This window comes from Sinocyclocheilus rhinocerous, unplaced genomic scaffold (assembly GCF_001515625.1).
Source record: "Sinocyclocheilus rhinocerous isolate Xijiao unplaced genomic scaffold, SAMN03320098_v1.1 scaffold3911, whole genome shotgun sequence".
NCBI classification, from domain to species: domain Eukaryota; kingdom Metazoa; phylum Chordata; class Actinopteri; order Cypriniformes; family Cyprinidae; genus Sinocyclocheilus; species Sinocyclocheilus rhinocerous.
The window spans coordinates 164975-180413 of NW_015634006.1; the positions used below are offsets into that span (position 1 = coordinate 164975).

The 15439-nt window shown below is 39.8% G+C and overlaps 1 protein-coding gene and 1 long non-coding RNA gene across 2 annotated transcripts in view; one reads left to right on the forward strand and one right to left on the reverse strand.

Annotated features, from left to right (window-relative positions):
* Positions 1-9171: 9171 nt before the first annotated feature.
* Positions 9172-9975, forward strand: LOC107744845 (uncharacterized). The gene is made up of 2 exons (XR_001640529.1): positions 9172-9755; positions 9836-9975. It is a non-coding gene; the product is annotated as an uncharacterized LOC107744845 (long non-coding RNA).
* The window catches only part of LOC107744844 (dolichyl-diphosphooligosaccharide--protein glycosyltransferase subunit 1-like), an 8091-nt gene continuing 2455 nt past the window's right edge, over positions 9804-15439 (reverse strand). Inside the window, exons 3-10 of the mRNA XM_016558667.1 lie at positions 13964-14270; positions 12985-13194; positions 12551-12743; positions 12362-12461; positions 12125-12263; positions 11769-11888; positions 11438-11683; positions 9804-10411 (exon numbers count right to left, since the gene is read on the reverse strand). Coding sequence (XP_016414153.1) covers positions 10229-10411; positions 11438-11683; positions 11769-11888; positions 12125-12263; positions 12362-12461; positions 12551-12743; positions 12985-13194; positions 13964-14270 — 1498 coding nt within the window. The 3' untranslated portion in view covers positions 9804-10228. The remainder of the gene's footprint in view (positions 10412-11437; positions 11684-11768; positions 11889-12124; positions 12264-12361; positions 12462-12550; positions 12744-12984; positions 13195-13963; positions 14271-15439) is intronic.

Genomic DNA, 15439 nt, shown 5'->3' on the forward strand with positions numbered 1-15439 from the left:
GGTGTGCAAGTTGGTCACACAAACAGAAAGCTAGTTTGAAAGTGCCTTCTGTGTGAGCAGCACTTCATACTTCACTCTATTATTGACAGTGGAAAATGGATCGTGAAATTTAGGCTAAATGCGACGACACCTGTACTCTGTATGTGAACAGTCTTCTCATTCTTCTCATATTTTTTCTTTCTCTTCAGTAATTTTAGGAGAAACATCTAAAACAAAGCGGATGCTGACATGCTGCCTCTTGCCTCTATGTCCCATAGACTGGTCAAAAAGTAGGTACAATTATTTATTTTATGGTATTTTCAGGTATTACAGTTTTTCTGAATTGCTAAAACACATTTCTTGAAACCATCACTCATTTTCTCAAAACCTTAAGCACAACTCACAAAAGTATATTGTATGGAGTGAACAATTTTGCAATTCTGTAAAAAAAAGTATAGTAATTGCAACTGAGTAAGGTGAATATATTGTATAGGCCTACTGTATGTACTGCAAATATATTGTATAGGCCTACTGTATGTATACTGCAAGAATAGTATTGTGCTGAATATTGAATAGTACTGAATGTTTGTATATATTCAGCGCTTGGATACTGTAAAAATACTGCAGTTCAACTGCAAAAGCCAAAAAGGTCAAATAAAACTCTAAATGAATGGCATGTTACAGTACACTCAAATACTGTAACTTGGGCAATTGTAAAATCAGGGTCAATGAGAGATTCATTCTGTCTCTGCATCATGTCTTTGTGCTTGAGTCCGGCCTGAGGACTTCACATCACAAGTAATGTTGTCTTTTTTGCTAGACAAAGAGAAAAAACCCTCTGGTCTGACAGATCCAGCCTTATAACACTCTCTAAGCCTTACTCTATCTCTCCTCATCCTCCACTTCTTACATGTACTCTTCCTCCTCTCCTTCTCAGATTGTTTCCATCTATTGTTCGTATCATCATTCAGTCACCTGTGCCACTTGTGCACTCTGAACTGGCTCATATTTTGTACAGTTGGTTTGATCACATCACTAGAAACAAGTGTGAACAATTTTGAATCGCTGTGTTTAAACGATGACAACTGTGCTTTAGTTGTGTTTAACTTTAGCCGCTTGTGTTTAGCATTTTGCAGCACAAATGCATCACAGTGTGATAAGTGTTTAAGTGAATGAGAATGTGTTTAGAGTTTTGCAAAAAGAGCGCATGAGATTTGCAAATAGAGCCTGAACTGCCTGAACGTGTTTAAGGTATAGCAGAAAGAGTGCTTTATTAGACAAATTGGTTTAAGCTAGTGAGAATTTGGTTCAGAGATTGGGGTTTAGTGTTTTAGCAATTCAGAAAAACTATTTAAAAAAAATAGAGTTTGAGCATGTAGGTCAGTGTGAGCTTTTCTTGTCAGTAAAGAGCTTTGTGTGGTCTCAGGCTGCATGGTGCAGGTGGAAGTGAACTTCAGATGTTAGAGGACAGCATGGCCGGCGGTCTGACACACAACTTGGTGGAGGGGTAAATAAAGAGTAAAACGGGAAGCAGCCGGCACAGGAGGTCACTTCCTATCTGTCAAACAGCTCCAAACCTCAGGCTTCATCACGTGCCGGTGGGCAGCACACCTGGCCTCACCTTCACGTTCCACTCTGACAGGTAGAGGGCAAATAGTTAATGCTGAAGTGCAGGATAGAAAAAGTAGAGAGGGATTAGGAGAGAGAGAGAGAGTATGAAGAGAGGACATGGAAAGATTTTTTGAAGTGTCTGGGGAGGTGAGAAGGAAAAGTACTTTTGTCTCTACTGAGCTCAGCAGACTATCTAAGTTTCCTATCAGCAGTCGAGTAGAGGAAAAAAGCTGCCCTGGAAAACAGAAGGTTAGATTTGCGGCCAATGGGAAGTGACCTTGCCCTTCCAATCTGTCCAAGTTTGTGTGACTATACAGTATGTGTGTGTATTGTATGCACACAAAGATGGTTATGGTTGTATGCACACAGATGGTTAAGACTTTCAGAAAGAGTCAAATATGTACCAACATATCTGTGTGTGTGTGTGTGTGTGTTGTGTCCTGAAGTGGTTGGGCTATTGTATAAGTATTTTGACAGGGAGCTTGGTTGAAACTACATTTGGAGTCATGCTGAGACAAAGAATAACACATACACACTCATGAAAAAAAAACATTAGACAGGGATCTGACACAGGCATGCTTCCTCCAGAGATGAATCAGGGGGCTGACTCCTTCTCAGAGCCCGGGGTGAAGGTGCTTTGATGGGATGCCATGTGGCAGAGATCAGGGGGTCTTAGCTGGAGCTCTGGACAGTAACACAAATGAGGCGGACAGCAAAAGGATTAGACTATGATTAACACAGGTTTATTATGAAACCAAACACTGTCTTTACACATGTATAAAAACTATTTCATGTCACACGCAGACATTTTATATGACAAATCAGAAAAGTCAAGGTTTTTTTTGTTTGTTTTTTTCAATGGATTTTTGGTTAAATGCCTCAGATAAGGTCTGTGGTGAACCCAAGCTCAAGGTATTTTCATGTTTTATTCTGCAACATAAAATACATCAGTAATAGGCCCTTGTGATTTCTTAAAAGCCTTTACTAGTCTTCAAAAGTGCGGTGCCAAGTGTCTAAATGGGACTACAGAGGTTATCGGGGACATTAAACGTAATCACACTGAATAGGAAAACTCATCTACCTGCAAACTACTCTAACTCAATATTTCAGGGAAAATGTTTTTGAAATAAAGACTTAAAGAGTTGTCATAAGCATAATGGTGGTGACACTGAAGTCATGCAACCGTGGTGTATAACGATATTTTGGGGGGAGGGGGAGACAGGTACAAGTGTCCTGATATCATAATGAAGAAAAAGCCTTATTAAAAGAATACAATTCTTAATAATATTTTTGTCTGCCATATCAAAGTTGTATGTTCAGCAGATCAATAGATAGATAGATAGATAGATAGATAGACAGATAGATCATTTGTTTGAAGATGATGCATTTTTAGACATTCAGACACTTTTAATATTGTTTTTGAAGCCACTGTATAGATTATTCTCAGCTAAACATCTAGAGACAGGCGCACACACTTGCACACAGGCAGCATTACTCTTTTCTATCTGCCTCTTTCTTCCGCCTGCCCCCACCTTCTTTTAGAAAGAATGTGTCTCTCGGCACCCAGGACCCAATCCTGTGTTTGAAGTATCACCGTCAGAGCTCTCCTTCCATCTTTCCGTCTCCCTCCCCTCCCCTGTCGTGTCTGTCTATCTGTCAGCCGGACTCATCTCCACCCCCTGCAGCTGTGAGGAGGAAACAGACCGGCCCTTTGTGTCCCTCTGTTCCTGCCGTCCCTCGTCTTTTACCGCCGTGATCACACCTGCCACCTGCGCAGGGCACCACTCACCTTTCATCCTGCTCTCTCCTCTTTTTCTCGTACTAAAGCTCGGTGTCAGTGTGTAATGACCGCCGGACGGGCCAGTGCCTGCGTCTCTCACATACTCTATTGTTGAGCACTTTTCTAAACTGGCAGGCGCTGTGGTCATGAGTGGAGTCTAAGTCACTTGAAGCTGTGCATTACACTGATTTTACCATGGGAAAGGAGTGTTTTTAACCTCTGAATCACTGTACTGCACAGCCTTTAGTGTCTTATTGCTTATATATACAATATAAATTGTTCTCTTCATCACTGAAGTGAACTTTGAGCCAGTTCTCCACTCTCCACACATGCTCCTCAGCAAAGGCTAGTCTAGGTTGAGGCCAAATAATTCAATTTTAGTCTCATGTGCCTCAGAATCTTCAAAGTGCGCTTTGGCAAAGCTCAGTCGTGACTGCATGTGGCCTTTCTTGAGAAGTTTTCTTCTTGCAACCCTCCCATACAAGCCAGATTTGTGGAGAATTTGTGATATTATTGTCACATGCACACTAAATTCCTGCAGCTGCTTCAGAGTTGCTGTCGGCCTCTTGGTCGCCTCTCTGACCAGTTTCTTCTTGGCTCTTTCATCCAGTTTGGAGCGACGTCCTGATCCAGGGAGGGTCTGTGTTGTACCAAATACGTGCTTCAGTCTCTGCTGCAGAGAAACACCCCCATAGCAGGATCTCACCACCTCCATGCTTTACTGCAGCAATGCTGTTATTTGGATGGTGAGCTGTATTGGATTTCCACCAGACATATTCTTTGGTGTTGAGGCCAAATAATTCAATTTTAGTCTCATGTGCCTCAGAATCTTCAAAGTGCGCTTTGGCAAAGCTCAGTCGTGACTGCATGTGGCCTTTCTTGAGAAGTTTTCTTCTTGCAACCCTCCCATACAAGCCAGATTTGTGGAGAATTTGTGATATTATTGTCACATGCACACTAAATTCCTGCAGCTGCTTCAGAGTTGCTGTCGGCCTCTTGGTCGCCTCTCTGACCAGTTTCTTCTTGGCTCTTTCATCCAGTTTGGAGCGACGTCCTGATCCAGGGAGGGTCTGTGTACCTTCCAATTTAATACATTTATTTAATAAATGCATTTAAAAATAGTCAAACTGTAAATGTATGTGTATATACACATAGTACAGTAAAAATGCATAGCTAAAAATGTGTGTATTCACACCACCTTTCAAAAGTTTAGCATCAGTATTACTTTTCTTCAGCAAGGACACATGGTTTCCACAAAAATACTAAGCAGCACAACGTTTTTCAACATTGATATTAATAAGTGTTTCATATTAGAATGATTTCTGAAAGATCATGTGATATGTGTATATACACATAGTACAGTAAAAATGCATAGCTAAAAATGTGTGTATTCACACCACCTTTCAAAAGTTTTAGCATCAGTATTACTTTTATTCAGCAAGGACACATGGTTTCCACAAAAATACTAAGCAGCACAACGTTTTTCAACATTGATATTAATAAGTGTTTCATATTAGAATGATTTCTGAAAGATCATGTGACCCTGAAGACTAGAGTAATGATGCTGAAAATTCAGCTTTGCATCCCAGGAATAAATTAAATTATAAAACATAGTAAACAGCTATTACATTGTAATAATATTTTACAATATAACTATTTTGCTGTATTTTTTAACAAATAAATGCAGCCTTATGAGCATAAGACACTTCTTTCAAAAACAGTAAAAATTCTTACTGACCCCCAAGTTTTGAACAGTGTTTATGTAATATTTATAATATTATATTTATGTGACATAATATTATATTAAATATATTTATAATATTAAAAATACATATATCTGTTTAATTCTAATTTCAATCTAATCTGAAGGAAAATTTGTAATTAATACTCATTACCTTAACTGTGCACTATTTACAGCTGTCAGTCATTGTAGAAAATTCAAACGTAGCTCACTTAATCAGAATTTAGCATTAGAACTATATGTTTTGAAAGTTTAATGTAAATGCATAATGGAAAAGTATATTTTGGAGGATGTCGAGGAGAAAGAAGGAGATAGATGTAGAGGAAGCTGCAGCTGAACTTTGTCTTTCTTAAAGAAAAAAAGATGAAAGTGCATTTGAGAGGAGGACAGGGCCACAGGTCTCATGTCCACTTCATGTGGGGATGTTTAGGGGTCATATATTCACCTGTGGAGGGGTGTCTGTTTCCTGCTATCCTGCTGGAGGTCTTTGTTTCTTGTATAAAGCTGAATAATTGCAAGGCTTTATGAGATTGAGCAGCTAGAAAATAATGGAAAACGATGAATCTGTTAAAATGGTCATTGAAAGTTTAATATAAAGTAGACATGAAATGTTGAAACAACATGAAATGCAATCTGTAATGGGATGAAGATGGGATGTGTTTAAATCTAGGCGGGGCTTTCTTGGGATTGTTGGGAATTGTTTGAATTGGAAAAAGTGTCTAAATACTAGTGACTCTTAACTAGCAGGTCTGTCTGATACTGTCACAGATAGTAGGGGAAAAACAATGCTAAATGCTGCTAATCACATAATTGTGTATACTTAGCATAGAAAATTAGGCTTATCAACCTTTAAAATACAGTTGAAAATCTGGTTACATTTTATTTTGAGGTGTCCTGGCTACAGTGTATTTGCACAAACAAGTACGGAGTGATATTAATTAAAAACATGTACTTACAGGTTTAGAGTTAGTTGCTTGTAATTATGCATAATTTACTATTAATACTATAGTAAGAGCATGTATGACAAGGACACCTTAAAATCAGTGTAACTGAAAATCCCATAACCTTTCTGTTGACATCAAACACCATCCTTCCAAACTCTATATGGTGTTTTGCCACAAATTCATCTTTGTCATGGTAGAAGCTTTCATCTTCAACAATGTGCAAAGCAAAACTATGCAAAAGAAAGCATGACCCATTAATAAGAAATACAATTGCATTGATGATGGTTTGTACCAACTATTATATGCGTTGCATAGTGAATTATTGGCTTAAATAATAAATAATTTCCATGTTAGATTTTAAGGATTTTATGTTATTGTGCAATAAATTGCTGGTTGACGTCAAATGTAAAAATCTGAATCTGGTGACGGGAGTAGAAAAAAGCAAGTGTGATTGGTGACTTCAATTTAAAAAGAGTGTGGTTGGTTTCAGAGGCAAATAATTACATTTTGATGAAAGGTTATGAGTGCTGTGTTAACCAATCAGCACCCAGGACCAGGATGCTTCAAATCCGTTTCATAATTATTACATAAATAACACAGTTGTTCTGAGAGGTCATGGTTAATAAGTAGAATATTTCTCTTTGCCGGCCCAAGTCAGGTGCCACAATGTAACCTTTCAAAAACACCCCTTTCATGTAGTTGCACAGCTTGAGGTTTTCTGACAGAGAGTGTGTGTGTGTTTGGTTGCATGCATGTGTGCGTGTCATGGAGTGCGGACAGTGAGGGCGGTGTCTCTGTCACCGTGGTGATTTATGAGCGTGCTCAGTTGCAAGCTGCACAGTGCAGGATATTGTTCTCTGACACTGACAGGTCTCTCTGCAGGCTGTCAGGACATGCGCGCACGTGTGTGCGTGTGTAGGGGCTGCAGGTGAGCCCGGGCCGGCACAATCAATCAACGGCGGGTCAGTACAGTCCTGGGGCCTGGGACCATCTCACACTCGCCTCTATTGTGGGCGCTCTATCGTTAATGAACACCAGCCAAGTTGGGACTCTTTGTTTGGCGCTGGAGTCTTCTTGAGCTTTCTGCCTGGGCTTTGAGAAACTGTCATTGAACTCTTCAGCTTGGAGCGCATGTGCGCCCACCCTCCACCCTCCACCTCCCCCAACCCTCACATCCACCTCTCTTTCTCTGCGTCTCAACTTTCATTGTGCACCACATCAGGATACAGTACTGCTGCTGGATTCCGGTTTCAAACAGAATTTAAGCTCCGGTCTGGTCAACAGCTAAACCGCAGCTTTGGCAGGAGCTGTACTGTATGTTCTAGATGAAGCACTGATGGAGGGGCTTCACCCGTAACGACCCTTTCTCATTCACCAATCAGCTCGCGCTGGAAATCAAGACAAACCTCAATGTGTCTGCATGCACGACCTTATGATGTCAAATATCTGACATTTGGCTCAAAATCAAGATGTGTGATGAAAAGTTGTTTCTTTAAGCTATAAGATTTGAGAGGCTGTGCTATATCATGAATATAACATGAATGGAACACTATGTTGACCAATCAGCATCCAGGATCCGAATTAGGAGTTTTATGTTAAAGCGGTCATATGATGCGATTTCAATTGTTCCTTTCTCTTTGGAGTGTTACAAGCTCTTGGTGCATAAAGAAGATCTGTAAAGTTGCAAAGACTAAAGTCTCAAATCCAAAGAGATATTCTTTATAAAAGTTAAGAGTCAGCCACGCCTACCTAAAACGGCTCGTTCTAACACGCCCCCACATACCTACCGTTTCAAAAAGGCGGGGCATAGAGGAGAAACAATAATGTACAGTATGTGGAAAATAATGTGTTTTTTGAACCTTAAACCACATAAACACATTTCATTACACCAGATACACAAAATAATGTTCTTTTTAGCAGCATCAAAGAAAAGCACCCCTTTAAAGATTATAAATATCAAATTACAGTTTTACATCTAAAGACAAATTCAGTGCAAAACTTACTTACTAACCCAAGTCAAAAAGAGCCCAGCAATTCTGTTTTTGGTCTGTAAATATATTTATTATCAACGTTAAAAACAGTTTGTGGAAACTGTGATCTGTCTGAAAAAAAAAAGTATTTCTTAAAAAAAAATAAAAAATAGTACTGACCCCAAACTTTAAAATGGAAAAAAAATTACGTAATAAAAAATACAATAATTACAAAATCAGTACATGCACAGTTATGTCAGTATTGCCCATGTGTAACAGAATACTCTCACTTCAGTATGACCCAAACTAATGTACTGACAGATAATATCAAGTTCTGTAACTGTAAACATATGAGCTATAGCAGGAATATGTAATGTACATTTAAAAAAAACACAAACATGTAGCCATTCTAGAAACGTTTCTGTTTGTATGTTCTGTTCAGCATTCACACATGCCCTTTACTTTCACAAAAGCCATTTTTGACAGCATTTTGTCTGCGAGTGTGTGGGAATGAACGTTTCGCAGGGGTTCCCACCCTCCGGTGCGAAAGACTGACCACAAACACAGAGTGCGTGCCATTGTAAGGGTCCGGTCGCTCTAAGCATCAGTGCTAACAGACATTGTCTTGGTTTCCCTCCAGTGTGTATTTTCAGAATGATTATTGTACAGCATATACAATATGTCTACGTTATCATGGAGACGAGAATGGCTCTTGTTATTTCGGCACAGGAAATGGCCCTGTGCTAACCAGTGATGACCTCAGGTCGGCCTTTGCCAGCTTCTTGGGTTTGGCTGAGAATTGGAGGGGTTAAAATGTTAACTAGGACTAACATAACCCATGGTTTAGACAGCTTGAGTATGTTCTTAGTGTATAGTGCCCTCCTGTGGTCATAACATGCAAACTCATTTAAGGGAGGCTCTGCAGATGAATAGGCTGCATTTCTTTTTCACCAACAGACCAAACCATGAGCTACAAATATATACCAAAAAGCAAGAATATTTAGACTTCATACTATGTGACTGAATTAAGTTTTGGGAATATGCAAATTCTAAACAGACCTGATTGGTAACTGTGAGCCTTTTGCTAAAAAGGGCTTTATCAGAGACAAAGAGAGAAAGAGAGATCTTCTGACAATGTAGCGGCAATATTTAAAAACCAGGGCTTTTTTTTTTTAATATTGTGCTTTATCGATTACATACATAAACAACCAAAAGTTACACTGTAAAAGTACCAAATTAACTTTGTGATATCTTGTGTTGCAAAGTATTCAAGCGTCAATTTCTTGCATCCGAAAAATTTCACACGCTTGCAGTTTTGCTTAAGAACAAGACACAGCTCAAATATATTGTTTGTAATGGGAAAAAATATTTAATTGAAACAATGAGAGTAATTATAGAAGCTAATTTTTTTTTAGTTAGATGAAATGTCAGGTGTCTTCTGGCCTGAAGTAGAAATGTTTTAATTTGCAAACAGTTACAGTAAATTAAAAAATTCACATCACAGGTCCGGTTTCACACCTTATTTATTCACGGCCTGAACATGTTTTACCAGCAAAATCTGTCACATTTACACTTGGCGTACAAAAATCAATCTCATTCATGCCATTCACTGTAGAAATTAAATGCATCGTTTACAAAAAACGAAAATCACACAAAAATGTGAGAAATAAAACCCCAATAGAAAATTTGCAACCACGAGAATATCAGCGGCAACCTTTTCAGCATCTGATGTCCCATAATTATGTTTTAGGACAGGGCAGATAATTTATCTCGGACTCTTTTTTTTTTTTTTTTTTTTGGAAACAATAAGTGCAGACATTTTTCAGGTGAGAGTTGTAGAGCTAATTTCAATTCAAACCCAACTCCAAAACTGCAAACGAATATTAAAAGGAACCAGTCTGCTGGATTGTGTGAATGAAGACTGCATTTGACATTCAGAAACTTAAAACTTAAAAAAAAAAAAAAAGATTCACACAAAATCCTCTTCCAATCACACACATTCAGCAAAACAAAACCACATGCACATCCTGCAAAGATCACTTTCATGTCCTACGAAGGCACAAACATGATGTTCACAGAATGATGCATATTGTTTGTGAGTGTACAGTATTGATCCGTCAGTCCAGTCCGAGTGTGTGTGACGGTTTCTGAGGACGGTGACTGTTTCATGGCCCGGCTGAAGACTGGATTTCTGATGTTTGATTTACAAGGCATCCAGAAGGCTGTCGATGCGGCTGACCAGCTCTTGCCTCTTGCCTGACAGGGTTTTATCCGAGTCGACGTAGGTGTCCTTCTTCACCTTTCCAGCCACCAGCCGTTCAGCCTCCTGACAGCATCTGCACACCAGATCCTTCAGTTGGCTGTCCACCTTCTGTATCTCACCAACCTGCAGATGGAGACACAAAAAACATTTAGAGCTTGCAGCGGCATTTTGAAAGATGTTGGGCTTTTTGAAGACTCTACTTTTTCAGCCAGATCGGAGCCCTCTGCTTTGAGACGGGCTTGTAGTGCAGTGATGTCATTGGTGAGGGTGCGGTGTTCGGCCTCCAGGGTCTTGCGGCCGCTGTTCAGTGCTCCGGTATCGCGGGACTGCTTGTAGCGGTTCACAACTTCGTCCATGTGGCGGTACAGACCGAGACGCTTGTTCACCAGAGTCAAGACCTGCTCGGTGATGGAGGCCACTTTCATGCGCACCTCTGCTGCTGGATCCTAATGGAGGAAATGAGGAAACAGACAGCTTAGTTAAGTGTGACACCTTGGGTCACTTCAAAAATACTGTGTGCTCCAGACGCACCTTTGTGATAGAGAAGTCGAGGCGCACGTAGATGATGACAGTAAAAAAGAGGATGTAGAATGCTCCCACCACTAACAAAGGCTCCTGCAGCATCAGGATCTTATTGAAGGTGTAGTGAACCTAATGGGAAAGACTTTTGGGGTTACTCAAATGGCTCACTTTTTGAACAAGCACACTTTTGCTGACATTGTCACCGCAAAGCATTTTTGGCACTTTGTAACAACTTTACATGCACTTCAATTCCATTGCAATTAACACTCCAAAGACAAAGGAAAACATGAAATCGCATCATATGACCCCTTTAACACCTTTTAAAATGACCCTGTTGCAAGTCTTCCATGCAAGCCTTAGCTTACCACAACATCCTGAATGTGCTGCTCCACCAGATTGCTCTTGGTGGCCACCAGCACAGGTCTGCCGAAGGTGTCCAGGTAAGTGTAATGCAGCTCGTCCTGACTGCGTGTGAGGGGGTAGGGAGTGTCCACGTGGATATTTCTGGGGAGAACAACAGAGTAGTGGTAAATCACCAAATCAAACTTGATGATGATTTTGATTGCAGCAAACATTTAGAGCTTGCAGCGGCATTTTGAAAGATGTTGGGCTTTTTGAAGACTCTACTTTTTCAGCCAGATCGGAGCCCTCTGCTTTGAGACGGGCTTGTAGTGCAGTGATGTCATTGGTGAGGGTGCGGTGTTCGGCCTCCAGGGTCTTGCGGCCGCTGTTCAGTGCTCCGGTATCGCGGGACTGCTTGTAGCGGTTCACAACTTCGTCCATGTGGCGGTACAGACCGAGACGCTTGTTCACCAGAGTCAAGACCTGCTCGGTGATGGAGGCCACTTTCATGCGCACCTCTGCTGCTGGATCCTAATGGAGGAAATGAGGAAACAGACAGCTTAGTTAAGTGTGACACCTTGGGTCACTTCAAAAATACTGTGTGCTCCAGACGCACCTTTGTGATAGAGAAGTCGAGGCGCACGTAGATGATGACAGTAAAAAAGAGGATGTAGAATGCTCCCACCACTAACAAAGGCTCCTGCAGCATCAGGATCTTATTGAAGGTGTAGTGAACCTAATGGGAAAGACTTTTGGGGTTACTCAAATGGCTCACTTTTTGAACAAGCACACTTTTGCTGACATTGTCACCGCAAAGCATTTTTGGCACTTTGTAACAACTTTACATGCACTTCAATTCCATTGCAATTAACACTCCAAAGACAAAGGAAAACATGAAATCGCATCATATGACCCCTTTAACACCTTTTAAAATGACCCTGTTGCAAGTTTTCCATGCCAGCCTTAGCTTACCACAACATCCTGAATGTGCTGCTCCACCAGATTGCTCTTGGTGGCCACCAGCACAGGTCTGCCGAAGGTGTCCAGGTAAGTGTAATGCAGCTCGTCCTGACTGCGTGTGAGGGGGTAGGGAGTGTCCACGTGGATATTTCTGGGGAGAACAACAGAGTAGTGGTAAATCACCAAATCAAACTTGATGATGATTTTGATTGTGAGATATGCTCATGCTAGAGCATATCAGATGCTCACCTGGCTCCTTCAGGAAGGATCAGTTTCACAGTTAGTTGGTCAATGACCTGGTCATCATAGACATGATCGACCAGACGAATTTTCAGGGCATACTGATCTCCTAAAGGACAAAAGGATGCATGCCATTATAATGGGTTTAAATTAATAGAAACTGTTTTTAACATTTTCAACTTGATACCAGACACCCACCGAGATTGTAGAGATATTCATAGCTGGGAAGATTATAACCAATGATGTAATGTGTTTTCCAGCCACCGAACAGCGGGAACCGGGGACGGATTTCAACCTCTACGGAATCATCTAGAACTTGGAGCTGAGAGGTGGAGATGTTCCCGATCTCATCACGGTAATACACGTCCTGAGCAGAGGCTGGGAGGATGGTCTGCAGGAAGACAAAACAAGAAAGTGGAAGAACACCAAAAGTTTCTTCTACTTAATCTGGTTTAAAGCTTAATTTAAGCTTCATGTGATAAAAAAAAAAACTGAATAGCTCTGACCAAAACAGAGTTGTTTAGAGTTGGCTACTGGGACGCCAGCTGAGCGAGTATGTTGGACCAGCTGTCATTTTGCTAAATTCTTTAAAGAGTTGCAAAAAATTAATACAAATAAGAGGGTTAAGACACCTTGAAAGATTTGACTGATGAAATGCCGCTATCAGACTGTCTCTGGTAGTCATAGCGGGAGAAAGGTCCCTTCAGGTAGGCACCGGTGTGTCTCAGGTCGATGGTTTCCTCCACGGCGATGTTGCCCCAGTGAGAGACCTCGATGGTGCGAGTGACGCTGCTGATGGTGAGGAAGGGTGTGTTGTTCTCATAGTGGATCTTCATGTCATCCTACAAACCAGCAGTTTTCAAAAGGTTATACACTACCATTCAAAAATATGGTGTACGTAAGATTTATTTTTATTTTTTTGCTTTTGAAAGAAATTAATACTTTTATTTAGAAATAAAAATAAAAGCATTAAACTGGTCAAAAGTGACCGTAAAGACATTTATGAAAAACTCTATTTCAAATAAATGCTGTTCTTTCAATCTTTCAATTCATTAAAGAAAAAATATCATGCTTTTCACAAAAAAAGATTAAGCAGCACAACTGTTTTCAACATTGATAAATGTGTTTTGAGCAGCAAATCAGCATATTAGAATGATTTCTGAAGGACCATGTGACACTGAAGACTGAAGTAATGATGCTGAAAATTCAGCTTTGCATCTGAAATAAATTCTTAAATATATATATATACACACACACACACACATATATATATATATATATATATATATACACACACACACACATATATATATATATATATATATATACACACACACATATATATATACACACACACACACACACACACACATACAGTTGTTTTAAATTATAGTAATATTTCACAATATTACTGTATTTACTGCATTTTTGATCAAATAAATGAGCCTTGGTGAGCAGAAGAGAAAACTCTGACTGACCCCAAACTTTTTTTGCATGTAAAAACAAAACTCAAGTGATGCATTCTGTAAATTAATTTCATAATTACCAGGTAACGACAATATTATCATGAAAACATTACAGTACAACACAGTGATTATTATGGTCAGTCACCTGGCTGAAGGGAGGAACATCTTTGAACGGTCCATATTCAATGGACTCCTCGCTCTTGGTGGGGTTGCCCAGCTTGGTGTAGCTTTCCACGGTTTTGGAGGCCAGGCGAACGCGGGTGGTCTGGGAGCGGGTGGGGTATGGGGAGTACAGGTAGTGGTTCCCCTGGAAGACCACCAGCTGTCGCTCGGTCTGGGTGATGTGGGTGGGGAAGGGCTTCAGCATGTGACTGAACACCGTCTCAACCTTCACCCGCAGTTTAGCACCCGGAGCAAGAGACGACGGTAACTGTGCCTTGAAGAATTTACCACTGCAGCAAGGGAAAACAAAAACGTTTGAGCTGGAAATAACATACACAAGAAAAAAAAAACCTCCAAGAAAAGGAAACATGTTATATACATCAAGAGAAATGTCTCTTGTAGTCTAAACAGCAAAACACATTTCTTAATCTGATGCCTACAAACCACTGCATGATTAATCACTTTTTAATCGTTATCACGATCACAAAGGGTTAATATCCCCCAGTCAGAGCTTCTCTCTTAAATGGATACATTTTATGCACAGCAATTTACTTAATCTTCTGGCAACCATGTGCACTTGCTCTCTCTGCACTGGTGGGGAAAAACATCAACATTGAAAAACACGTATGTTGAAAACATTTCAAAGTTTAGCGATCTCCATTGCAATATTCTGCTCAAATGAAAGCGTAGTACAGCAGTTTGTGTTGATTCTAGAAGCCACTTGTGCTATTTGCTGTAACTAAATCAGTGAGCAAAGTGTAAGAAATCCAAACACATTTCAAATGTATTGTCTGCGATTGTGGTTGTTGGATTTTCACTGAAATTATTGGAATAAATATTAGGAATTTCACTGCTTTAGCATTTGAGAGAAGCTTCTTTTTTCCTAGTTTGACCTGTTTTCATAATGTATAGAGTAGTGGTCGACTGATGATCACCAATATATATGATATCAAACTATTTTAAACATGGTAAATATCAAAAGCATAAAAAATTGCTGCACAAAAATGTAAATTTATTTTACATAATATTTACTGAAATACTAAATTCATTTAAAAATGAATTTTGAAAAGAAAAAAAAAACTTGAAAAAAAAAAAGCAAAACAAACAGGTGTATACTACAGCAAATTTTTGAGTCTGTAAACCTCAAGGCATTTTCAGAAGAAAAAAAGAAAAGAATAAACAAACACTATATCCAACAGTACACTCAGTAAGTCACACAGCACTGGAAATCACATTTTCTTCAAATAAATACTAGAGGCCGACCGATATGGGTTTTTTGGGCCGACACCGATATCAGGGAGTAAAAAAAGGCCGATATCGATATATCGGCCGATATTCTTTGTGTATATTATAGTAAAGTACCAGTCAAAAGTTTGGACACTTTCCCATTCGTATGTCCAAACATTTGACTGGTACTATATATAGAATACAGTATATACATAAACAGAATATATATATA